General features: G+C 42.1%; 1 protein-coding gene across 1 annotated transcript in view; it reads right to left on the minus strand.

The window, feature by feature from the left end:
• The window catches only part of CAPN13 (calpain 13), a 114385-nt gene extending 86807 nt beyond the window's left edge, over nt 1–27578 (minus strand). The window contains 3 exon segments of the mRNA XM_049904030.1: nt 784–943; nt 4174–4189; nt 27381–27578. Of these exon segments, the coding sequence (XP_049759987.1) occupies nt 784–943; nt 4174–4189; nt 27381–27578 (374 nt within the window).
• Nucleotides 27579–27874: the final 296 nt, after the last annotated feature.

Raw genomic sequence — 27874 nt, forward strand, 5'->3', positions numbered from 1 at the left:
CCCACTTGAGCCAGGCTGAGAGTGTCTCTGTCCCAGTGCCAAGTGCAGTACCTGGCATATAGTTAAGTGCTCAATAAACATCAGTTGAATAAAAGCAACTCAAAGAATCTAAGTAAAATATACGAATTGGGTATTTATAAGGTCTTTGAGATGGTCCCTGAATTGTGGTGTTTTGACAGTATAATAAAGAGCAACTCTAGCTCCTGCCACTGTCCCCACATATAAATGCCATCTGACAGCAGCCACACCAGACCCCCAACTACCTGGGACCTCAGCTTGAACTGTCCTGCCCCTAGGCCTTGCCTTGAACCATGCCCTCTGCTGGGAATGACTCCCACCCCCATAGCTTCTCTCCTCTTGCTAAAATTCTACCCATCATTCAAGGCCTCCCTCAAATGCCACCTCCTCTCTAGAGCTTCAGAAAGTCAGGATTGTTTGCTGTCTTCTCTCATCAGATTTGATTATGACACTATATTTCATTTGGGCCTTTATACCAGCCTTTGCAATAATATCACTGTCAGTGAAAATCTCTGCCCTGCCATGCCCTGCCTCCCCCTTGGTATGTGCCTATGGGTCCCTCCTAATAGCTCCAACGCAGGGCCTTGCACACAGTGGTTGTTTAAGGAGGCTGCCCAGCCAGGTGGCAAAGGCCCTGCTGCTCCTGGGACCATTGCTTATAATCAACATTGCTGTCAAAAGCCCTGGAGCCAGCTGTTAAAGAGCTTTTACCAGGGCAAGAGGCAGGGGAGATCAGGCCCCAGGGAGGGCCAGGCCCGTCCTTACTTGGCATAGGCTTTCTCCAGCAGGCAGGGCCAGAACTCATTGTTGTCTCTGTGAGAATACACGAAGAGGTACAGATGGTACAGGACAGGCAGGCGGTCATCAACCACCACATCCACCCACTGTCCACACTGCCAGAACCGGAAGAGAGATGAGCACACACCTTAGTAGAGTGGGGGCAAGACAGGGCCCTGGAGCATGCCCCCTACAAGCTAAAAGATAACCACAGTTATCATATGACCTCCCAAATGCAACAACTAACTCCTTCCAGAATACAATCCCAGCACAGCTTGCTGGGCAGGGGACAGGCATGTCAGCTCAACGGGCAGATGGAGAAAATGAGTCACAGACCAAGGTAAAAAAAAAAAAAAAAGGTAGTGAAGGAAAATATTGGCAGGGAGAAAGGAGACTTGGACTCTAGTTTGACTTTGCTACTATGGCCTCACTTTGGCAAGTCCTGGTTCCTTTGTGAGCTTTAAAGACACACTAAATCTCTGAGACTCTCCGGTTACATCTTGTACACTAAATGGCAGGAGGGGGAGTGTATGCTGGATTAACAAAGAAGAGTGGAAATAAGGGGTGTTGACTGGAGGCAGAAGAGCCCACCAGGGGCTGAAGGCTCAAGAAGGCATGATTAAAACAGGTGGCAAGGAGACAGAGAAAGCATTCCAGATAGGGGGGACAGCGTGGGCAGAGGCCTAGAGGCAGAATGACATGCTGGTTCAGGAGGATGAGCAGTTACATCCCGGCTCCCCTCCCAGCAAGCTGGGCCTGCCCCGAGAGCAGCAGAAGTGAAACTGGCTCGCTGTTACTGCTAGGAACACAAATGAACCAGATATTCCTCTCTAAAACAGGCAGTTTAACCTTCAGCATTCAACTCTAAATGGTTCACCTGGGACATCGCCAAATTAGGAATACTTAGAGCCAGCCCTTTGGAGTTTCTCTGCGGTCTCTCCTGTGCTGGAGGAGCAGCAGCACTGCCAGCTTCAGGCCTGAGCCTTGATAAAGGCAGACCTCCTCCAGGTGGACTTGGAGCAAAGCTGAGTGGATGTGATTGATCATCTGCTTGGCTGTGACAGGAAGCCATCCACACAGCCTTTCCCACAGCTAGGTGTCCCAGATGCTGGGCTGTCACATCCAGCTGAGGACACAGTATCAGGGCAGCACTGGAGACCAGACAGAGAAGTCAGCCATTGGAGACAAAGCAAAGAAGATGTTTTCACAGTCATTAACATGTCATTGTACTGCAGCTGGAGTCCCTGGGTGGTACGAATGGTTAATGCACTTAGCTGCTAACCAAAAGGCTGGAGGTTTGAGTCTACCCAGAGTCATCTGGGAAGAAAGCCTTGGTGATCTGCTTCCAAAAATTCAGCCATTTAAAACCCTATGTAGCATAGTTCTACTCTGATGCATATGAGATCACCATAAATCAGAATCAATTTGATGGCAAGTGTTATGGCATGGCATGGCATGGCATGGTAGGTATGGTGTGGTATGGGATAGCACAGCACGGCACAGCATGTTATGGTACGGAATGGTGTAGTATGGTATGATACTGTGGGTATGTCCTGGCACAGCTGTGGACTTGCATTCCTATTGCAGTGAGAGTAAGACACATAAGGGGTGAGGCTGAAAAGCAACAGGGTTATTATTAGGAGGGTGAATGTAAAACACCTCAGAAGCAGTGAGGAAGCCAATCCCAACTTCTAGATGAGGGGGATTGAAGGACAGCACAACCTGGATTTTGTATTTAGGCGAGTAGCAAGGCACAATAGAAAGTGTCTAGTCAGGGAAAGTATGCTTAAATCCTGTTTTGCTATTTGTCACCTGAACAGCAGACACTGAGCAAGACACTATTTCCTGTGACTCAATTTCTTTGTCTCTCATATAGTGGTAGGAGTAAGATTCTTATAGAGCTGTGACTGGGATCAGATGAGATTGTGAAAGTGGGGCTGTAGTTTGAAAGTAGGAACTGCTCTTCACTAGCTTTTTGTTCTGTACCTAGGATAGGCTATCTAGAATGAGTGAGTCCTGGCTTCAGTGAGCTCCTGTAGGTGGTTTCCCTTAGAAGCCACTCTCACCCCCATCCTCTAACACCAGTAATGCAGACTAAACTTGCTCTCCCTGTACAAAGGGAACATCAGATAAGAAGGCTGTTCCCAGAGAGTATATAAATGACTTAACTGATGGTCAAGAATGATGCCACTGACCTACATTTCCTGGTTGACTTCTCTGGTTGAGGAGGGCTGGTGTCTGGACAATATCTGTGCCCCCCAAGCATCATGCTGGTGCCATTTTTCACCCATCCTTGAGAAATGTTCGGGGCAAAGCATCCAAGTTGCCCCAGGCAATGGATTTTTGCAGAGAGAGTGGATGAGAAGAGACTGCACAGCATTCAGCACTGCAGGTGCTCCTGGTGAGCTGTGAGGCTTTATTCACCATTCAGAAGGGCAGAGTGTGTCTGCCTGGGCCTCAGGGAGTCCTGAGCATCTAAATAACTGCCACAAACCCTTGGAGCCCTGCGGAGAGCCCAGACAGACCTGGAGCTTTGATCCTCTCTTGCTCCTCAGTGTGGTCCTTGGGTCAGCAGCACTGGCACACCTGGGGGCTTATCATAAGACCTAACATGAAAATAGGTGGACTGCCATGAAGAGAAAATGGCATAAAGGAGACCCAGAAATATCTGAGAGAAACTTACCGGTAACCAGTTGCCATGGAGTCAACTCCAACTCGTGGCAACCCCATGTATATCAAAGTAGAACTGTGGTTCATAGGATTTTCAATGGCTGATTTTTTGGAAGTAGATTGCTAAGTCTTTTTTCCAAAATGCCTTTGGGTAGACTTGAACCTCCAACCTTTTGCTTTGCAGCAAAGCACATTAACCATTTGCACCTCTCAGAGATGCCGAGAAAAACTTGTCTAAGCAGAAAAAGGATGCAAATCTTCAGACTGAGAGGATTCACTGAATTCCAGGTAGTACTAATTTTTGAAAGGTACACACCTGGACATAATCTAGAGAAATTTCTGAACTTCAAAGAGAGAGGGCCTCTTATAAACTTAAAGTTTGAAAGAATGTATTGCATACAAAGTCAAGAGATGAGATTAGCATTGGATTTACCTCTAACATTGGAAGCTAAAAAACAATGGAACACTGGTTACAGACTATTGAGGTAAAGGAATGTGAGCAAGAATCCTAAACCTAGCCAAAATATGATTCTAAAGTGAGAGCAAAAGAAAAACATTCATTCATTATTAAAGGAAATACTCCTACCTAAATTTTTTTTTTTAATGAGGATTAAATTCAAACAAAAATCTCAAGATAAGGGAAAATGAAGGGTGAAAGAAACAGTGGAGAGAAATGAATTTTAAATATGCTTTTTATAAGAAACATACCTGCAACATAGTAAAACTGAAATGGATAATAAAGGGATGAGCAAAGGCATGCCAAGAAAATTCACATAACAGGAAGATACAGTGGCATATGAATATCAGATAGCATATGAATATCAGATAAAGGGGAATTCAAGGCCAAAGGTATTAAGTATAACAAAGAGGGATGTTATGTGATTTTCATTCTACCAAGAAGACATCACTGTTTTAAACCTTTGAGCTCTAAAAGAATATTGAAGGAAAACGGTAAAGCTGGGGCTCCTGAAAACACAAGAACTTCCAATACCATCTTTTAGAATTTGACTAATCAAGAAACCAAAAAATCAGTCAAGAAAAAACAGGATTATTTTGTGCATCTGTAACCATCTTCTTGTTGTTGTTAGGTGCCATTGAGTTGCTTCCGACCCATAGCAAACCTATGTACAACACAACGGAACACTGCCCAGTCCTGCGCCATCCTCACAATCATTGTTATGCTTGGGCCCGTTGTTGTAGCCACTGTGTCAATCCATCTCATTGAGGGTCTTCCTCTTTATCACTGACCCTCTACTTTACTAAGCATGAAGTCCTTCTCCAAAGACAGATCCCTCCTGATAACAAGTCCAAAGTATATGAGACATAGTCTTACCATCCATGCTTTTAAAGGGCATTCTGGTTGTACTTCTTCCAAGACAGATTTGTTTGTTCTTTTGGCAGTTCGTGGTATATCTTTGCCAACACCACAATTCAAAGTGTCAGTTCTTCTGTCTTCCTTATTCATTCTCCAGCTTTCACATGCATATGAGGTGATTGAAAACCCCATGGCTTGAGTCAGGCACATCTTAGTCCTCAAGGTGACATCTTTGCTTTTCAACACTTTAAAGAGGTCTTTTGTAGCCGATTTGCCCAATGCAATGTGTCTCTTGAATTCTTGACTGCTGCTTCCATGGATGTTGATTGTGGATCCAAGTAAAATGAAATCCTTGACAACTTCAATCTTTTCTCCGTTTATTATGATGTTGTTCATTGGTCCAGTTGTGAGGACTTTCGTTTTCTTTATGTTGAGGTGCAATCCATACTGAGGGCTGTGGTCTCTGATCTTCATTAGTAAGTGCTTCAAGTCCTCTTCACTTTCAGCAAGCAAGGTTGTGTCATCTACATAATGCATGTTGTTAATGCATCTTCCTCCAATCTCGATGCCCCATTCTTCTTCACAGAGTCCAGCTTCTCAGATTATTTGCTCAGCATATAGATTGAATAGGTATGGTGAAAAGATACAACCCTGACGCACACCTTTCCTGACTTTAAACCATGCAGTATCTCCTTGTTCTGTTCTAATGACTGTCTCTTGATCTGTATACTGGTTCCTCATGAGAACAATTAAGTGTTCGGAATTCCCATTCTTCACAATTTTATCCATAATTTGCTATGATCCACACAGTCAAATGCCTTTGCATGGCCAATAAAACACAGGTAAAGATCTTTCTGGAATTCTCTGCTTTCAGCCAGGATCCATCTGACATCAGCAATGATATCCGTGGTTTCACATCCTCTTCTGAATCAGGTTTCAATTTCTGGCAGTTTCCTGAGGATATACTGCTGCAGCCACTTTTGAATGATCTTCAGCAAAATTTTACTTGCCTGTGATATTAATGATATTGTTCAATCATTTCTGCAGTCAATTGGAACACCTTTCTTGGTAATAGGGATAAATGCGGATTTCTTCAAGTTTGTTGGTCAGGTAGCTGTCTTCCAGATTTCTTGGCATAGACAAGTGAGCACTTCCAGCTCTGCATCCGTTTGTTGAAACATCTCAATTGACATTCCATCAGTTCCTGGAGCCTTGTTTTTCACCAATGCCTTCAGTGCAGCTTGAACTTCTCTCTTCAGTACCATAGGTTCCTGATCATATGCTGCCTCCTGAAATGGTTGAACGTCAACCAATTCTTTTTTGGTAAAATGACTCTGAGTATTCCTTCCATATTTTTTTTTTAATAACTTTTATTGAGCTTTAAGTGAACGTTTACAAATCAAGTCAGTCTGTCACGTTTAAGTTTCTATACACCTTACTCCATACGCCCACTTACTCAACCCCTAATGATTCAGCCCTTCCAGTATCTCCTTTTGTGACAATTTTGCCAGTTTCTAACCCTCTCTACCCTCCTATCTCCCCTCCAGACAGGAGATGCCAACACAGTCTCAAGTGTCCACCTGGTACAAGTAGCTCACTCTTCATCAGCGTCTCTCTCCTACCCATTCTCCAGTCCCTTCCATGTCTGATGAGTTGTCTTTGGGAATGCTTCCTGTCCTGGACCAACAGAAGGTTTGGGGACCATGACCGCCGGAATTCCTCTAGTCTCAGTCAGACCATTAAGTCTGGTCTTTTTATGAGAATTTGGGGTCTGCATCCCACTGATCTCCTGCTCCCTCAGGGGTTCTCTGTTGTGCTCCCTGTCAGGGTAGTCATCGGTTGTTGCCGGGCACCATCTAGTTCTTCTGGTCTCAGGATGATGTAAGTCTCTGGTTCATGTGGCCCTTTCTGTCTCTTGGGCTCATAGTTATCGTGTGACCTTGGTGTTCTTCAGTCTCCTTTGATCCAGGTGGGTTGAGGCCAATTGATGCATCTTAGATGGCTGCTTGTTAGCATTTAAGACCCCAGACGCCACATTTCAAAGTGGGATGCAGAATGTTTTCATAATACAATTATTTTGCCAATTCACTTGGAGGTTCCCTTAAGCCATAGTCCCCAAACCCCCGCCCTTGCTCCGCTGACCTTTGAAGCATTCAGTTAATACAAGAAACTGCTTTTGGTCCAGTCCAGTTGAGCTGACCTTCCATGTATTGAGTATTGTCCCTCCCTTCACCTAAAGTAGTTCTTATCTACTAACTAATCAGTAAATAACCCTCTCCCACCCTCCCTCCCTCCCCCCCTCGTAACCACAAAAGTATGTGTTCTTCTCAGTTTATACTATTTCTCAAGATCTTATAATAGTGGTCTTATACAATATTTGTCCTTTTGCCTCTGACTCATTTCGCTCAGCATAATGTCTTCCAGGTTCCTCTATGTCATGAAATGTTTCACAGATTCTTCACTGTTCTTTATCGATGCGTAGTATTCCATTGTGTGAATATACCACAATTTATTTACCCATTCATCCGTTGATGGACATCTTGGTTGCTTCCAGCTTTTTGCTATTGTAAACAGAGCTGCAATAAACATGGGTGTGCGTATATCTGTTCGTGTGAAGGCTCTTGTTTCTCTAGGGTATATTCCGAGGAGTGGGATTTCTGGGTTGTATGGTAGTTCTATTTCTAACTTTTTAAGAAAACGCCAGATAGATTTCCAAAGTGGTTGTACCATTTTACATTCCCACCAGCAGTGTATGAGAGTTCCAATCTCTCCACAGCCCCTCCAACATTTATTATTTTGTGTTTTTTGGATTAATGCCATCCTTGTTGGAGTGAGATGGAATCTCATCCTAGTTTTAATTTTCATTTCTCTAATGGCTTTTTTTTTTTTTTTTTTTTTTGGCTTTTTTTTTTTTTTAATGGCTAATGATCGAGAGCATTTTCTCATGTATCCGTTAGCTGCCTGAATATCTTCTTTAGTGAAGTGTGTGTTCATATCCTTTGCCAACTTCTTGATTGGGTTGCTTGTCTTTTTGTGGTTGAGTTTTAACAGAATCATATAGATTTTAGAGATCAGGCGCTGGCCGGAGATGTCATAGCTGAAAATTCTTTCCCAATCTGTAGGTGGTCTTTTTACTCTTTTGGTGAAGTCTTTAGATGAGCATAGGTGGTTGATCTTTAGGAGCTCCCAGTTATCGGGTTTCTCTTCGTCATTTTTGGTAATGTTTTGTATTCTGTTTATGCCTTGTATTAAGGCTCCTAGGGTTGTCCCTATTTTTTCTTCCATGATCTTTATCATTTTAGTCTTTATGTTTAGGTCTTTGATCCACTTGGAGTTAGTTTTTGTGCATGGTGTGAGGTATGGGTCCTGTTTCATTTTTTTGCAAATGGGTACCCAGTTATGCCAGTACCATTTGTTAAAAAGACTATCTTTTCCCCAATTAACTGACACTGGGCCTTTGTCAAATATCAGCTGCTCATATATGCATGGATTTATATCTGGGCTCTCAATTCTGTTCCATTGGTCTATATGCCTGTTGTTGTACCAGTACCAGGCTGTTTTGACTGCTGTGGCTGTATAATATGGTCTAAAATCAGGTAGAGTGAGGTCTCCCACTTTCTTCTTCTTTTTCAGTAATGCTTTACTTATCTGAGGCTTCTTTCCCTTCCGTATGGAGTCGGTGATTTGTTTCTCCATCACATTAAAAAATGACATTGGAATTTGGATAGGAAGTGTATTGTATGTATAGATGGCTTTTGGTAGAATAGACATTTTTACTATGTTAAGTCTTCCTATCTATGAGCAAGGTATGTTTTTTCACTTAAGTAGGTCCTTTTTAGTTTCTTGTAGTAGTACTTTGTAGTTTTCTTTATATAGGTCTTTTACATCTTTGGTAAGATTTATTCCTAAGTATTTTATCTTCTTGGGGGCTACTGTGAATGGTATTGATTTGGTTATTTCCTCTTCGGTGTTCTTTTTGTTGATGTAGAGGAATCCAAGTGATTTTTGTATGTTTATCTTATAACCTAAGACTCTGCCAAACTCTTCTATGAGTTTCAGTAGTTTTCTGGAGGATTCCTTAGGGTTTTCTGTGTATAAGATCATGTCATCTGCAAATAGAGATAATTTTAATTCCTCCTTGCCAATCCAGATGCCCTTTATTTCTTTGTCTAGCCTAATTGCTCTGGCTAGAACCTCAAGCACAATGTTGAATAAGAGCGGTGATAACGGGCATCCTTGTCTGGCTCCCGTTCTCAAGGGAAATGCTTTCAGGCTCTCTCCATTTAGAGTCATGTTGGCTGTTGGCTTTTTATAGATGCCCTTTATTATGTTGAGGAATTTTCCTTCAATTCCTATTTTGGTGAGAGTTTTTATCATAACTGGGTGTTGGACTTTGTCAAATGCCTTTTCTGCATCAATTGATAAGATCATGTGGTTTTTGTCTTTTGTTTTATTTATATGGTGGATTACATTAATGGTTTTTCTAATATTAAACCAGCCTTGCATACCTGGTATAAATCCCACTTGGCCATGGTGAATTATTTTTTTGATATGTTGTTGAATTCTATTGGCTAGAATTTTGTTGAGGATTTTTGCATCTATGTTCATGAGGGATATAGGTCTATAATTTTCTTTTTTTGTGATGTCTTTACCTGGTTTTGGTATCAGGGAGATGGTGGCTTCATAGAATGAGTTAGGCAGTATTCTGTCACTTTCTATGTTTCAAAATACCTTTAGTAGTAGTGGTGTTAACTGTTCTCTGAAAGTTTGGTAGAACTCTGCAGTAAAGCTGTCCGGGCCAGGGCTTTTTTTTTTTTTAATAACTTTTATTAAGCTTCAAGTGAACGTTTACAAATCCAATCAGTCTGTCACATATAAGTTTACATACATCTCACTCCCTACTCCCACTTGCTCTCCCCCTCTTGAGTCAGCCCTTTCAATCTCTCCTTTCTTGACAATTTTGCCGGCTTCCCTCTCTCTCTATCCTCCCATCCCCCCTCCAGACAAGAGTTGCCAACACAATCTCAAGTGTCCACCTGATATAATTAGCTCACTCTTCATCAGCGTCTCTCTCCCACCCGCTGACCAGTCCCTTTCATTTCTGATGAGTTGTCTTCGGGGATGGTTCCTGTCCTGTGTCAACTGAAGGTCTGGGGAGCATGGCCGCCGGGATTCCTCCAGTCTCAGTCAGACCATTAAGTTTGGTCTTTTTATGAGAATTTGGGGTCTGTATCCCACTGATCTCCTGCTCCCTCAGGGGTCCTCTGCTGTGCTCCCTGTCAGGGCAGTCATCGATTGTGGCCGGGCACCAACTAGTTCTTCTGATCTCAGGATGATGTAGGTCTCTGGTTCATGTGGCCCTTTCTGTCTCTTGGGCTCTTAGTTGTCGTGTGGCCTTGGCGTTCTTCATTTTCCTTTGATCCAGGTGGGTTGAGACCAATTGATGCATCTTAGATGGCCGCTTGTTAGCATTTAAGACCCCAGACGCCACATTTCAAAGTGGGATGCAGAATGATTTCATAATAGAATTATTTTGCCAATTGACTTAGAAGTCCCCGCAAACCATGTTCCCCAGACCCCCGCACTTGCTCCGCTGACCTTTGAAGCATTCATTTTATCCCGGAAACTTCTTTGCTTTTGGTCCAGTCCAATTGAGCTGACCTTCCATGTATTGAGTGTTGTCTTTCCCTTCACCTAAAGCAGTTCTTATCTACTGAGTAATCAATAAAAAACCCTCTCCCACCCTCCCTTCCTCCCCCCCTCGTAACCACAAAAGTATGTGTTCTTCTCAGGTTTACTATTACTCAAGATCTTATAATAGTGGTCTTATACAATATTTGTCCTTTTGCCTCTGACTCATTTCGCTCAGCATAATGCCTTCCAGGTTCCTCCATGTTATGAAATGTTTCAGAGATTCGTCACTGTTCTTTATCGATGCATAGTATTCCATTGTGCGAATATACCACAATTTATTTACCCATACATCTGTTGATGGACACCTTGGTTGCTTCCAACTTTTTGCTATTGTAAACAGAGCTGCAATAAACATGGGTGTGCATGTATCTGTTTGTATGAAGGCTCTTGTATCTCTAGGGTATATTCCCAGGAGTGGGATTTCTGGGTTGTATGGTAGTTCTATTTCTAACTGTTTAAGATAACGCCAGATAGATTTCCAAAGTGGTTGTACCATTTTACATTCCCACCAGCAGTGTATGAGAGTTCCAATCTCTCCGCAGCCTCTCCAACATTTATTATTTTGTGTTTTTTGGATTAATGCCAGCCTTGCTGGTGTGAGATGGAATCTCATCGTAGTTTTAATTTGCTAATGGCTAATGATCGGGGCCATTTTCTCATGTATCTGTTGGCTGCCTGAATATCTTCTTTAGTGAAATGTGTGTTCATATCCTTTGCCCACTTCTTGATTGGGTTGTTTGTCTTTTTGTGGTTGAGTTTTGACAGAATCATGTAGATTTTAGAGATCAGGCGCTGGTCGGAGATGTCATAGCTGAAAATTCTTTCCCAGTCTGTAGGTGGTCTTTTCACTCTTTTGGAGAAGTCTTTAGATGAGCATAGGTGTTTGATTTTTAGGAGCTCCCAGTTGTCGGGTTTCTCTTCGTCATTTTTGGTAATGTTTTGTATTCTGTTTATGCCTTGTATTAGGGCTCTTAGGGTTGTCCCAATTTTTTCTTCCATGATCTTTATCGTTTTAGTCTTTATGTTTAGGTCTTTGATCCACTTGGAGTTAGTTTTTGTGCATGGTGTGAGGTATGGGTCCTGTTTCATTTTTTTGCAAAGGGATATCCAGTTATGCCAGCACCATTTGTTAAAAAGGCTATCTTTTCCCCAGTTAGTTGACACTGGTCCTTTGTCAAATATCAGCTGCTCATACGTGGATGGATCTATGTCTGGGTTCTCAATTCTGTTCCATTGGTCTATGTGTCTGTTGTTGTACCAATACCAGGCTGTTTTGACTACTGTGGCTGTATAATAGGTTCTGAAGTCAGGTACGGTGAGGCCTCCCACTTTCTTCTTCTTTTTCAGTAGTGCTTTGCTTATCCGGGGCTTCTTGCCCTTCCATATGAAATTGGTGATTTGTTTTTCTAACCCCTTAAAATATGACATTGGAATTTGGATCGGAAGTGCGTTAAAGGTATAGATGGCTTTTGGCAGAATAGACATTTTTACTATGTTAAGTCTTCCTATCCATGAGCAGGGTATGTTTTTCCACTTAAGTATGTCCTTTTGAATTTCTTGTAGTAGAGCTTTGTAGTTTTCTTTGTATAGGTCTTTTACATCTTTGGTAAGATTTATTCCTAAGTATCTTATCTTCTTGGGGGCTACTGTGAATGGTATTGATTTGGTTATTTCCTCTTCGGTGTTCTTTTTGTTGATGTAGAGGAATCCAAGTGATTTTTGTATGTTTATTTTATAACCTGAGACTCTGCCAAACTCTTCTATTAGTTTCAGTAGTTTTCTGGAGGATTCCTTAGGGTTTTCTGTGTATATAATCATGTCATCTGCAAATAGTGATAACTTTACTTCTTCCTTGCCAATCCGGATACCTTTTATTTCTTTGTCTAGCCTAATTGCCCTGGCTAAGACTTCCAACACGATGTTGAATAAGAGCGGTGATAAAGGGCATCCTTGTCTGGTTCCCGTTCTCAAGGGAAATGCTTTCAGGTTCTCTCCATTTAGAGTGATATTGGCTGTTGGCTTTGCATAGATGCCCTTTATTATGTTGAGGAATTTTCCTTCAATTCCTATTTTGGTAAGAGTTTTTATCATGAATGGGTGTTGGACTTTGTCAAATGCCTTTTCTGCATCAATTGATAAGATCATGTGGCTTTTGTCTTTTGTTTTATTTATGTGATGGATTACATTAATGGTTTTTCTGATATTAAACCAGCCTTGCATACCTGGTATAAATCCCACTTGATCAGGGTGAATTATTTTTTTGATGTGTTGTTGGATTCTATTGGCTAGAATTTTGTTGAGGATTTTTGCATCAATGTTCATGAGGGATATAGGTCTATAATTTTCTTTTTTTGTAATGTCTTTACCTGGTTTTGGTATCAGGGAGATGGTGGCTTCATAGAATGAGTTGGGTAGTATTCCGTCATTTTCTATGCTTTGGAATACCTTTAGTAGTAGTGGTGTTAACTCTTCTCTGAAAGTTTGGTAGAACTCTGCAGTGAAGCCGTCCGGGCCAGGGCTTTTTTTTTGTTGGGAGTTTTTTGATTACCGTTTCAATCTCTTTTTTTGGTATGGATCTATTTAGTTGTTCTACTTCTAAATGTGTTAGTTTAGGTAGGTAGTGTTTTTCCAGGAATTCATCCATTTCTTCTAGGTTTTCAAATTTGGTAGAGTACAATTTTTCATAATAATCTGAAATGATTCTTTTAATTTCATTTGGTTCTGTTGTGATGTGGTCCTTCTCGTTTCTTATTCGGGTTATTTGTTTCCTTTCCTGTATTTCTTTAGTCAGTCTAGCCAATGGTTTATCAATTTTGTTAATTTTTTCAAAGAACCAGCTTTTGGCTTTGTTAATTCTTTCAATTGTTTTTCTGTTCTCTAATTCATTTAGTTCAGCTCTAATTTTTATTATTTATTTTCTTCTGGTGCCTGATGGATTCTTTTGTTGCTCAGTTTCTATTTGTTCAAGTTGTAGGGACAGTTCTCTGATTTTGGCTCTTTCTTCTTTTTGTATGTGTGCATTTATCGATATAAATTGTCCTCTGAGCACTGCTTTTGCTGTGTCCCAGAGGTTTTGATAGGAAGTATTTTCATTCTCGTTGCTTTCTAAGAATTTCCTTTTTCCCTCCTTGATGTCTTCTATAACCCAGTCTTTTTTCAGGAGGGTATTGTTCATTTTCCAAGTATTTGATTTCTTTTCCCTAGTTTTTCTGTTATTGATCTCTAGTTTTATTGCCTTGTGGTCTGAGAAGATGCTGTGTAATATTTCGATGCTTTGGACTCTGCAAAGGTTTGTTTTATGACCTAATATGTGGTCTATTCTAGAGAATGTTCCATGTGCGCTAGAAAAAAAAGTATAGTTTGTAGCAGTTGGGTGCAGAGTTCTGTATAAGTCAGTGAGGTCAAGTTGGTTGATTGTTGTAAGTAGGTCTTCCGTGTCTCTGTTGAGCTTCTTACTGGATGTCCTGTCCTTCTCCGAGAGTGGTGTGTTGAAGTCTCCTACTATAATTGTGGAGGTATCTATCTCACTTTTCAATTCTGTTAAAATTTGATTTATGTATCTTGCAGCCCTGTCATTGGGTGCATAAATATTTAATATGGTTATGTCTTCCTGATCAATTGTCCCTTTTATCATTATATAGTGTCCTTCTTTATCCTTTGTGGTGGATTTAAGTCTAAAGTCTATTTTGTCAGAAATTAATATTGCTACTCCTCTTCTTTTTTGCTTATTGTTTGCTTGATATACTTTTTTCCATCCTTTGAGTTTTAGTTTGTTTGTGTCTCTAAGTCTAAGGTGTGTCTCTTGTAGGCAGCATATAGATGGATGGTGTTTCTTTATCCAGTCTGTGACTCTCTGTCTCTTTATTGGTGCATTTAGTCCATTTACATTCAGCGTAATTATAGATAAATAAGTTTTTAGTGCTGTCATTTTGGTGCCTTTTTATGTGTGTTGTTGACAATTTCATTTTTCCACATACTTTTTTGTGCTGAGGCGTTTTTCTTAGTAAATTGTGAGATCCTCATTTTCATAGTGCTTGACTTTATGTTAGTTGAGTCGTTACGTTTTTCTTGGTTTTTATCTTGAGTTATAGAGTTGTTGTTCCTTTTTGTGGTTACCTTATTATTTACCCCATTTTTCTAAGTAAAAACCTAACTTGTATTGTTCTATATCGCCTTGTATCACTCTCCATATGGCAGTTCAATGCCTCCTGTATTTAGTCCCTCTTTTTGATTATTGTGATCTTTTACCTATTGACTTCCATGATTCCCCGTTACGTGTATTTTTTTTTTAATTAATCTTAATTTGTTTGTTTTTGTGATTTCCCTATTTGAGTTGATATCAGGACGTTCTGTTTTGTGACCTTGTGTTGTGCTGATATCTGATATTATTGGTTCTCTGACCAAACAATATCCTTTAGTATTTCTTGTAGCTTTGGTTTGGTTTTTGCAAATTCTCTAAACTTGTGTTTATCTGTAAATATCTTATTTTCGCCTTCATATTTCAGAGAGAGTTTTGCTGGATATATGATCCTTGGCTGGCAGTTTTTCTCCTTCAGTGCTCTGTATATGTCGTCCCATTCCCTTCTTGCCTGCGTGGTTTCTGCTGAGTAGTCCTAACTTATTCTTATTGATTCTCCCTTGAAGGAAACCTTTCTTTTCTCCCTGGCTGCTTTTAAAATTTTCTGTTTATCTTTGGTTTTGGTGAGTTTGATGAGAATATGTCTTGGTGTTTTTCTTTTTGGATCAATCTTAAATGGGGTTCGACGAGCATCTTGAATAGATATCCTTTCGTCTTTCATGATGTCAGGGAAGTTTTCTGTCAGGAGTTCTTCGACTATTTTCTCTGTGTTTTCTGTCCCGTCTCCCTGTTCTGGGACTCCAATCACCCACAGGTTATCCTTCTTGATAGAGTCCCACATGATTCTTAGGGTTTCTTCATTTTTTTAAATTCTTTTATCTGATTTTTTTTCAGCTATGTTGGTGTTGATTCCCTGGTCCTCCAGATGTCCCAGTCTGCATTCTAATTGCTCTAGTCTGCTCCTCTGACTTCCTATTGCGTTGTCTAATTCTGTAATTTTATTGTTAATCTTTGGGATTTCTGAATGCTGTCTCTCTATGGATTCTTGCAACTTATTAATTTTTCCAGTATGTTCTTGAATAATCTTTCTGAGTTCTTCAACAGTTTTATCGGTGTGTTCCTTGGCTTTTTCTGCAGTTTGCCTTATTTCATTTGTGATGTCTTAAAGCATTGCGTAAATTAGTTTTTTATATTCTGTATCTGATAATTCCAGGATTGTATCTTCATTTGGGAAAGATTTTGATTCTTTTGTTTGGGGGGTTGGAGAAGCTGTCATGGTCTGCTTCTTTAAGTGGTTTGATATGGATTGTTGTCTCCGATCCATCACTGGGAAACTAGTTTTTCCAGAAAATCCACTGCGTCCAGTCCAAATCCCGGCGGCTTGGTTCCCCAGCTGGGACGCTGCTCTCTCCGTTCCAAGACCAGTCACTGCCTCCCGTGGACTTCTTCTACCGGCTGCGTCCCACACCGCCTGCGGAACCTGCTGGTCCCCCTCCTGGGGTTAGTTCAGGGGGGTGGAGCAGCTCTCTGTGCTTGTGCCGTACCTGACTGGTACGCTGGCTCCAGGCTCTGAAAACAATCGCTGCTTCCCCGTATTAGTTCATTCTCCTTCTCTAAATCTGTGTTTGTTGTTCAGGGTTCGTAGATTGTTATGTATGTGATCGATTCACTTGTTTTTCCGTGTCTTTGTTGTAAGAGGGATCCGAGGTAGCATCTGCCTAGTCCGCCATCTTGGCTCCACCCCCCATCCTTTCCTGTCTTTTTAATGACCTCTTGCTTTCTTCATATATGATGTCCTTAATGTCACAACTCCTCTGGTCTTTGGTCATTAGCATTCAATGCATCAAATCTATTCTTGAGATGGTCTCTAAATTCAGGTGGGATATACTCAAGGTCATACTTTGGCTCTCGTGGACTTGTTCTAATTTTCTCCAACTTCAACTTTTATATGAGCATTTGATGGTCTGTTCTGCAGTCAGCCGCTGGCCTTGTACTGACTGATGATATTGAGCTTTTACAGCATCTCTTTCCACAGAATTAGTTGATCTAATTCCTGCGTATTTCATCTGGTGAAGTCCACGTGTACAGTTGCTGTTTATGTTATTGAAAAAAGGTATTTGCAATGAAGAAGTCATTTATCGTGCAAAAATCTATCACATGATCTCCGGCGTCATCTCTGTCACCAAGGCCGTATTTTCCAACTACCGATCCTTCTTTTTTTCCAATTTTCCCATTCCAATCACCAGTAATTATAAGTGCATCTTGATTGCATGTTTGATTAATTTCAGACTGCAGAAACTGGTAAAAACCTTCAATGTCTTCTTCTTTGGCCTTAGTGGTTTGTTGGTTCATAAATCTGAATAATAGTCATATTAACTGGCCTTTCTTGCAGTAGTATGGATATTATACTATCACTGCAGCATTGTACTTCAGGGTACATCTTGAAATGTCCTTTTTAATGATGAATGTGATGCCATTCCTCTTCAATTTGTCGTTTCCAGCATAGTAGACCATATGATTGTCTGACTCAAAATTGCCATTATCAGCCCATTTCAGCTCACTAATGCCTTTTTTTTTAATTTTTTTTTCTAGGAAATCAATATTTATGCATTCTATTTCATTTTTGATGCCTTTCAATTTTCCTAGATTCATACTTTGTACATTCCATGTTCCAATTATCAATGTTTACTGCTGAAAATGTTTTTCTGTTACAGGAGTGTCTAGAAAGCCTAATCATCCACCTATAGGGGAGAGAATGGGCCATAAATTCTCATAAGGTGCAGGGGCCAGGAACATCAGTAAAATTCAGGTCAGGTAACATCCATGTGTTATCTGAAGCCATAGTTAGTAGGATACAAGCTTATCTCACCCCTAGGACACCAAAAGAAGTACAGGACTTCACGGCTCTTTTGGGGTATTAGAGAGTATTTATTCCCCACAACTGTTAAAAAAAGGGTGCTTTTGGAGATTGGAGTAATAAACAGCAGCAAGCTTTTGAGAAAACAAAGGTGTTAATTACACAAGTTAATTACACTGGGCACAATACGGGAAGAGTTACCCTTCTGGTTAGACGAGTACAGCTTTGGCTGAGCCTTGTGGAAAGATCATGAGGAAACTAAAGCCCCCTAGGGTTTTGGTCCTAACCATGGAGGGAGGCAAAAAATCAATATAGGTAGAGCCATTAACAGGGGCAGGAGTTGTCACCCTTCACTCAGCTTTGCCCATAAATGAGTGGGTCAGTGGGCTGTTTTCCAAGCCATCATTAGCTGTCACCCAGACAGCTACACTGACCAAATAGCATACATGCCTGCAACAGCACACTGACTTTTCTGCCAGTCCATTTTCCCAAGGATTACAGGCTGTACTTAGTCCAGTGACATATCTAGATGACCCCCGCCCCCTTCAAAGGCTAGTATGCCAAGGGAGGGGAAGCTCTGCTACAAGCAGAAGCCTAGTACACAGATGGCTCCAGCCGAGGTATGCCCCCACTGTAGACAGCGGTGGCTATGCAAGCCTCCACTGATACCATTTGGTTTGGAACTGGCTCAGGGCAAAGCAGTCAATGGGCTGAATTAAGGACCAAGTGAATAGTCATCACCCATGAACTCTGGCCCTTAACCATGTGTACAGACAGTTTGGGGGTAAACTGTGGGCTAACTATGTAGATAGGCCAATGGCATGAAGAGCAATGGACAATAATGGGTAAAGTCCTATGAGGGAAAGCCTTGTGGCAGCACATTTGGCATTACTCCAAGCCCTGGATGCTGACCCGTTTTTCAACAGCCCATTCACCCCTTTCCCCACCAGAAAATCAAGAAGCAGACGCTATAACACAAGTTAGAACAGTGCATCCCAAAGAGAAATCTGCCCACTAAATTCACCAGAAAAGCAGACACCATAGTGCTTGTGTTGGTTAGAAAATAGCCAAAGAGGCAGGCATAGCAGTAAAGTACAGTGATCTGGTAGGTGCTGTGCAAAATTGTCCTGTGTACTCTTGCCGATGACCAAGGCATCTGCCACATGATGCTGGGAAGATATGGAAGAAAACAGAGCCAGTGATGGACTGGCAGGTAGATTATATAGGGTCTCTACCCTCCAGTGAAGTAGCGAAGTGTGCTTTATGTGGACACCCTCACAGGCTTGACACAGGCATTCCTGCGTAAATGAGCAAACCAGGCTGTCACAACAAAGGGGTTACGAAAATTGAGTGTTAAGTACGGGATACCCTGAAGGGTTGACAGTGACCAGGGGACACACTTTACAGGTCATGATATGTGCGAATAGATAGTCATGAATGAGGTGCAGTGGCATTACCACCTGTCACAACCCCCAGGCTATAGGCCTGGTGGAAAGGAAGAATGATGTCCTAAAACAACAAATACAAATACAGGCAGGGTTTCCCTGGAGGAGTGGGCCAAGGTGTTGCCTGAGGCTCTGAGTTTGATAAACTCAGCTTTTACTGGGACTTTAGCCTTGTATGCCAGACTAGGAGCCCCAAGTGACCCTCCATCAATGATCTGAGAGATGTCACAGGCTCCAAAAGCATAACCACCAAGGTTGTTGCCGGAATAAAACAACATGGTTCTCCAGACACCCCCGGACCTGGCGCCGGGAAGTGGAGCCATCTATTGGCACCTGTTGAGGGTCACCCCATCAGTGCAGATTGGTCTCTTTGCCCCTCTGCAGGCAGAGGAACTGGCCGGCCTAATGTGGGAGCCCAACATCCTACTGTACCAAGGGCCTTGGCAGTCACGCTTCATGTGGAAGGGAACAACAGCTATGCCATGAGGGACAGAAGTGGATCTCCTTTTCCGGCATACACCAAAACTGGTGACTTTACTCACATCCTCTCAGGTGACTTCCCGGGGGCAGTACATATGGTACACTCCACCAGGAAAAATGCCTACAGCAGTCACAGTTTTCACTACCCGAGGGAAAGCCACTAGTGTGATCCTAATAGAAGGGAAAGATTTACTTCTTTGGTACCTACTAAACACCTGTTTTCCAGCTGTAGGTACAGCCTTCTCTGCATTCTTCCCTTCACAGCTTCCAACCTCTTCCTAGAGTGGGCTGACAGCTTCACTGTACTCCACAACAAAAGCAGCTGCTGGGTCTGTGGACAGCTCCCCTTCCCAAGCGCCGAAGGCATGCCTTGGAGTGTGGAGCCCCTGACCAGAACTGATTGGGCAGCTGTGAGAGACACGAGGGGAGGATGGAAGCGTCTTTTACTAAATGGGGCATAAGGGGGGGGGGAGCACAACATCACCTTTTCCTGGACTCACATTGTTGCGAGCACCCACATCTTAGTGAGAGACCACAATGCTCTTGGTGTGCGGCCACGAGAGGGTGTTTACCACCTCTGGGATGGTTTAGGTTGGTTGGTACCTGAACAAAGTGTACTAGAGAAACTTACTTCTGTCTGTTTTGAACCAAAGAAAAACCCATGGCTTCTCCTGTCTCCTCCTCAAATCCCCCCCAGTCTCCCTCCAAGTCCTTTGCCTGCATAGTGGCCTGGATTCTTGCATCCCATTGCCAAGGGGTGATAATACCTAACACCACTAATTACAATATAAAAATCCCAATGGGAAGGCAGGGGGTATCTCTCTTCCAATGGCATCCAATGGCCCTGGTTACCGTACAATTGGATAGGACACTGCACTTTGGTGTTACCCTATGTTACAGGAACCGTCTAGAAAACTATACCAAAACCTTTTGAATTACCCCATGGTGAAAGCCGGGTAGGCCAAACATAGTCTTTTCCACTGGTATGATTACTTTCTAACTATTTTTGTCCTCTTCCCCACCTTGGCTCCTTAGAAGTAATGGGATAAATTGAAGCTTTAACTAATTTTATTAAACATGCCCTAAGTGACAACAGAGAAAGCTTGTGGCTACTGACAGCCAAAACCACCCAAATGAGGAAAGGAGTCCTTCAGAATCTAATGGACATTCTAACAGCTGTTCAAGGCTGGACATGTGCCATAGCAAAGGATAAATGTTGCACCTACGTACCAGATTAGTACCAGAATATAATTCATCTGTTAGGCCTCATGAAGAAACAAATAGAAACCCTGGACACACCTAATGGCTGGTCTGCTGTGGCCACCTGGTTTTCCTCTTCCCTTCTAGTTGGCATGGCATTTTGATGGGTCTTGGCCTTTTTCTGGGTGTAAGGATTGTCTACTGTGTTTGTCTATACTGCTGGTGTGGTCTGTGACTCCAACTACAGCAACACTCTTTGTCCCTACAGTGACACCTCCTCTCAGGGCCCTCAAAGACTTTACAGAAGAGGGGAAACACATCAGATTGTAAGAGCCAGTCTCAAGGGTGAGGAAAAGGGAAAAATAGGTAAATAATCTGAAGGACTAATAACCTTGGAATATTATTTTAAAGTTCTCAAAGAAAACCTTTCCTACACCCTTGTAAAGGCTTCCAAGTATACGGTTTTCTTGCTGAGTTCTCTCCAACTTTCAAGAAATAGACAATTCTTGTGTCATTTATAGTTTCTGTGCTTTAAAAAAAGAAGAGGACAGCATAGCCTTGTTGTCTAACCTGAGCTAGAACACACACACACACATATTACAGATTGATTTCGCTTATGAAAAGATACCCAAATTCTAAATAAAACCCCCAGTAAATAAACCAACAATATGTTATGAGACTAATCTACTGCCACAAAGCAGGGTTTGCCCTAGGAAGACCAAATGCAAGGATGGTTTCCTACCAGCACAACTAATAACATAAAATAGCACTTAAATGGGCAAGGGAGGAAAACTTACACCATTTCAATAAATGCTATGAAGGCATTTGATAAACACACAATGACTTTTTCTGATTTACCAATACAATAAAAATCAAAATTGAGAATCAAATTTTAACTAATTATAGGCAAGGATACTTTAATATGATTATAGTTAAATAGCAATGATCTCAACTACTGAAAGTTTCTGGGGAAACACTGGAATCATTTGCATCAAAGTTGGGCACAAAACAAACACCAACTCTTATGTCTCCTGTGCCCTGAGAATGTCTTTTTCACAGTATACTGTCTAATTCTTCCCCACCCTGGACATTAGAGTGATGCTGGATAATCCAGAAAGAGCAAAGGCAGAAAAGAGGGAAATTATAGCCAGAAGCATTTTAATCTGCCAGACTCACTTACTGAGACAATGCTCACAAATAGACACAGATGGCTGGGAAGAGGGAAATGTCCTGGCCCCAGGCAGGTCACCTGTCACCAGCCATGCTGGCCCTACTGAGGGAGTGGAGAAGTCAGTGTGATAAGTCCCTAGGTCAGATTCAGGCTGAACTGTCGGCATCAGGTAGAGTCTCCACCTGACTCAGAAACACCCAGGAACTCTGCAGACATGTAGACTGCTGGCCTGCCTTCCACAGCTTTGATTTAGTAGGTCAGAGAGAGATAAGGCTCAGGATTTATAAAGCTTCCCAAGTGTTTCCGATGTCCAGTGAGGTTGAATGCTTTATTCAAGGTCACACAGGAAGCAGGATATGAATCAGGCAACTGCCTCGATTGTGCTTTGCTCCTCACCACTGAGCCACACCAGCAGACGGGGACTTCTCCATGTTAAAGTCTTCTATTCTGTAAGATGGACTGGGCCTTTGAGGGCTCTGAAACATCCATCTGTATAGAAGGAAGCCAACAGCAATCAACCAATTAAGGGAGTTTAATAACTTAGTTCTCGATTGTGGAGCCCTTTCTCAAAACAAAGTTTGGGCAATCTCTGTTCTATTAGGTATGCCAGAAGTTCATGTAATGCAAGAGTCCCTGAAATCTTAGCAAGTGCCCTCTATGAAGTGGTAAGGAACCAGGGACTGTCCTTCAGTCATCTGTGGAGGTGTCTCTTCCAATGTGACATCACTTTGTGGATGTTAAACAGTGATTCCTGCATTCTTTTCCAAGGCTGCCTATATGCTTCCCCAGACTGCGTACTGCTCTTGAATGAGAGGTGTTTAACATTTCAGCATTCAGACACAGCCCCCTTTGTGAGTGACGGTGGCCGCAGTTCAGCCTGGGCCAGGTGGAAGAAGCCACTCCTTTTCCTATTTCTGCTACAGGTCTTTGATTTATTGGTATCAAAGTTCTTTGATTCAATGGTATTGACTGTTGGCACAGTCACCTTCTGTCACCTCTGTTATCTGCTGCCTTATGGTACGTCTTCATGACTGAACCACACACCACTCATATCTCCACTTTGTTGGCCTCCACCTATTCTGAAGAACACATTTGGGCCCCAAGGCGAATCATTTCTAATGAATTACCCTATAAGAAGATTAAATGATTTGGCTAAGGGCCAGAGTCCACGACGGTGCTGAGTGCTGAGCTCCGGGCACCCACAGCCCATTCCTCAGTGGAAAACTGAAATGTTCTTTCACTATAGAATGGGGACCCAGGTGAAATTTCAGTCACTCAACCTGACTCATGTTGGTGACTGTGTTGTGAAGATCTACCATTTACAGTTTTGTGTTTCCAATACTGTAGCCATTAGCCACATGTGGCTATTTAAATTTAAATTAATTCAAATTAGATAAAATTAAAAGTTCAACCCCTCAGTTGCACTAACCACATTTCAGGTGATCAATAGCCACCTGTGACTATTAGCAACTGTACTGAACAGTGCAGAAAGAACACTTCCATCACTGCAGAAAGTTCTATTGGACAGTGCTGATCTAGTTGATGAGGATAATAATATCTACCTCACAGAACTTATGGTAATTAAATGAGATGTTGCGTGTAAAGTGCTTGGCATAATACCTAACACATGTACATACTTGATAAATGGGATTTATTATTATTATATCCATAAAATAAATAGTCTACTAAAAGGAAATCACTCTCAGTTCCTGTCTTAGTCTTCTAGTACTGGCATAACAGAAATACCGCAAGTGGATGGCTTTAACAAACAGAAATTTACTTTTTCACAGTCTAGTAGGTTACAAGTCCAAATTCAGGGCATCAACTGCAGGGGAAGGCTTTCTCTCTCTGTCGGCTCTGGAAGAAGGTCCTTGTCCTCAAATTTCTCCCAGTTGAAGAGCTTCTCAGGTGCAAGGACCCCGTGTCTAAAGGATGCACTCTGCTCCTGGTGCTGCTTTCTTGGTGGTACGAGGTCCCCAAATCTCTGCTTGCTTCCCTTTCCTTTTATCTCTTGAGAGATAAAAGGTGGTACAGGCCACACCCCAGGGAAAATCCTTTTACATTGGATCAGGAATGTGGCCTGAACAAGGCTGTTACATCCCACCCTAATCCTCTTTAGCCACAGGCAGAAATTATGATTTATAATACATAGGAAAATCACAAAATGGAGGAAAAGCACACACGGTCTAACCAACTTGACACACGTTTTTGGGGGGACAAAATTCAATCCCTGACAGTACCAAATTTAGTTTGGGAAGCTATCACATAGATATTGCCAACATGTAAGTGCAATGCTCAGTGTTGTCCCTTGCAATGAGACTGATGAGTTGGGTTCTGTCAGTGCCATTTTCTCAGCGCATTGTCAGCTGTCACAGAACCTGATTTAGGAGGCTAAAAGTATCGGAAATTTTCTAAAGAAAGACAGGCAGACAGACACACACACACACACCAAGAGAGAAACAGAGAGAGAGGGAGAACTGAGGACTACGGGGCTTGAAACAACTTGTCCATGCTAGGCATAGAAAGCTAAGCCTGATTCTCACACCCGTGATTCTTGGGCTATTGTTGAATACATCCAACCTGGATGAATACTCAAGGAAGAATGATGTCCATGGTAGGATTAGCAGTTGCCTAGAGTGTGGCACTTCCCATTGGCTAGAAAAAACCAGAATGTGACAATGATCTAAGGAGCCGTTGGGGCCGCATCAGTGGTTATACATCATGTTTCACTTTGGGCAGGTCACTCAGCTTTCTGTTTCTGCTTCTTGTCTGTAAAATGGGAATAATAATAGTACCTCCTCATAGTACCTTTCTATACAGGCCTGCCTTATAGTCAGTACATATAAGCATTGGTGATTATGATTAGGGTTGGGCCAGTCTGGCTGTGGGTCCTTTTTTCAGTCACAACTATAAGTTGTGGCAGTCAAGGTCTTCCCAGTGCTAAATGGGTGAGTACAGTGTCCTTCCCACTTGGTAAACAGTTCAGTTCAAGGTTTCTCTATTGCACATGTTGTTGTTGTGTTGCTGTGTGTTGTCAAGTTGATTTTGACTCATAGCAACCCTGTAGAACAGAGTACAACTGATCAATAGGGTTTCCTAGGCTGAAATCTTAACTGAAGCAGATCACAAGGTCTTTCTCCTGCAGAGCAGCTGGTAGGTTCAAATCACTGACCTTTTGGTTATCAGCCAAATGCTTACCCATTGTGCCACCTTTCTATTGCACATATGAAACTTAGAATCTGAGTCAGGCCTGTAGGTAGAGTCATTCATTCATCTGTTCACTCATTTATTCATTCATCCAAATCCTAACAGAGTCCCTATTAGGTACACAAGCCCATGTGAGGAAAACTGTAGCATTTGGTGTCAGGAAGCTTACTTTAAATCCTAGATCCTTCCCTCACTAACCAGGCCACCTTGGGCAAGTCACATGACCTGTCTCAAGCTCAGTTGCAGTTTCTTTAAAATAGGAAAAGAACAAAGTAGACAAAGTAAGAGAAGACACACTAAGTTCTGGAAGTACTGTGCAAATGTGAAGGCTGTCAGATATGATGAGGGGCACAAAGAAATAAGATATGTCTACATATACATTTTAAAACAAGTCCTGGGATGAAAAATGACCCCTGGAACAGTTTGTATATGCTTTTGCATGAGGAGAGAAATGAGAGTAAAATGCATTTGGCCCCTGCGTGCCTCTATTTTGGGTGCTTGGCATGATTCTGGGTGTGTCATTTCGCTTTTCACCTCAGTTTCTCCTTGCCCCCAAAAGACAACTGAGGTGTTTCTGGAACTAGATCCTAAAAAAACTCTCAACCCTTTCTATACAGAAATGTTAAGAGCTCTACAACATTATAAATGTGATCTTACATCTATTGCTCAGCACCTTGTGAGGAAACAAAAATCACTCCCTAAAAGAATTTCGGCTTCTGAAAATAATGGAGGGAAAAAATATGACCCTTCAGAACTTCTTTAAATAGAGTTCTCTGGCTCAGCTCTCCTTAGGTGGTGAACATGAGAAAAAAAGCGTCATGGTGGGCCACCTATTGCCTCTGGCTGATAAGCCTAGAAGGCCAAAACACCCCCAGCTTTCTTTAAGCAGCATCTCAAGCCCCACCTGTCCCCACTTAGCCTTCCCTTCCCTAAAGCTGCAAATCTGACCCAAATTAGGGCAAGAAGTGTCACCTAGAACTCAAGGTTTTGAGTACTCTTTCCCACAGGAAGAACGGAATTATAAGTCCACAGGCCAGACAGATGTTTTAAAAAGTAAGGATGGCATAGCCTCTTAACAAGCATCATCAGGTAATACCTTTTCTGTGTACCCAGACATGGCTTTGTCAAAAGTGTTCAGTGGAGTGCTTGGCATTTAATCAGTGCTCTCAACAATTAGCTTACTAGATAAAAGACCTCTTTAAAGTGTTGAAAAGCAACAATGTCACTTTAAGGACTAAGGTGTGCCTGCCCCAAGCCATGGTATTTTCAATCACCTCATATGCATACGAAAGCTGGGCAATGAATAAGGAAGACTGAAGAAGAACTGATGCCTTTGAACTGTGGTGTTGGCGAAGAATATTGAATATACCATGGATTTCCTAAAGAACGAACAAATCTGTCTTGGAAGAAGTACAGCCAGAATGCTCCTTAGTAGCAAAGATGGCAAGACTTCATCTCACATACTTTGAACATGTGATCAGGAGGGATCAGTCCCTGGAGAAGGACAGCAGGCTTGGTAAAGCAGATGGTGAGCAGAAAAGAGGAAGACCATTGATGAGACGGATTGATACAGTGTCTGCAACAGTGGGTTCAAGCAATGATTTTAAGGATGGTGCAGGACAAGGCAGTGTTTTGTTCTGTTGTACACAGGGTCACTGTGAGTCAGAAGCAACTCAACGGCACCTAACAACAACAATCTTTATGTGAGCAGATCCCCCCATCTTTCTCTCACAGAGCCACTGGGTGGGTTTGAACCACCAACCTTTCAGTTAGCAGCCAAGTGCTTAATCTTTGCCGTAGTTCGAGATAAATCAGCAGGGCTTGCCTTGCTGGAAGTTGGAGTTAGTTGGAGTCAGGGTGGTTTGAATGTTGTGCTGCGATACCTCCCTAATTTTATGGCTGATGACAGAAATTCTTTTTTAGGTGATCGAGTCTTTATAAGATTGAGAATGCAAATACAACTAAAAGAGGTAAGGCAATTATTTAAATTCATTCTATAGCATAAATGACTGACATGATATCTTCTCTTTGAGTAAATTCTAGCAGGAAAGGAGAAAAGAATATAAATAAAGGCAGTGACATCTGAAGAGAAAAAAAGAAAGGAGAGCTGAGAGACCGGGTTCAATTATGCAAGTGGAAGGGACCCTAGAGACCAACTACTACAATCTTCATCCTCATAGTTTCCAGTTTTTCAGATGAGAAAACCCGAGCATTTAATCCAGTGACTTCCTCAATATTAGAACAGACTAGAAAGCCCAAGGCTTCTGTTTCCTGGTACAGGGTCTTTCCATCCAACTGAGTGATACAACACTGTTGCAGACAGACCAGATGAATTTCATCCTCCTTCCAGTTTGGTCCGGGCCATTCCTACGCACTGGGTCTCTGCCTACTTTCCTTCCAGTGGGAGGTGCTGTGACAGACAGCTCAGTGGGAGGAGGAGTTAGGTGTGCTCCTGGGGCCTCACTCACCCTTGGGCGCTTCCATTCTTGGTGGGGGAGGCCTTTCTCCTGGAGCAGCTGCAGGTCTATAGAGGAAGTCATGGCAGGGAATGTCTCATCCTCAAACAGCTGGCCCCTGCTTAGGCAACGATATTGCAAGTGTTTAAAGTCCTGGTCCTTGAACTTTATGACTGAGGTCTCGGCTATAGGCTCTGGGTTATGAGCCATAGCTCTCCTTAGATAATGTCTGCAGTGTTCTCCTTCTGTCAAGAAAAAGGGATATGTTTAGGTGTGAGCTGTCAAATCCTTTGCATCCTCAGATGTGAGCCCTGAAAGGGCATTCAGATGCCCCTGCATTTGCACATGAAGAGACTGAGGCTCACATAAGTACTGTCCCTGTTGACATAGCCATTTGGCAGTCAAGCTTGAACTAGAATTCAGGCATCCTTACTCTCAAAAAAAAAAAAAATTTTTTTTTTTTTTTTTTTACTCTCAGTTCAACTTTCAACCTACTATACCGTACA

This window comes from Elephas maximus, chromosome 12, assembly GCF_024166365.1.
Source record: "Elephas maximus indicus isolate mEleMax1 chromosome 12, mEleMax1 primary haplotype, whole genome shotgun sequence".
NCBI lineage: Eukaryota > Metazoa > Chordata > Mammalia > Proboscidea > Elephantidae > Elephas > Elephas maximus.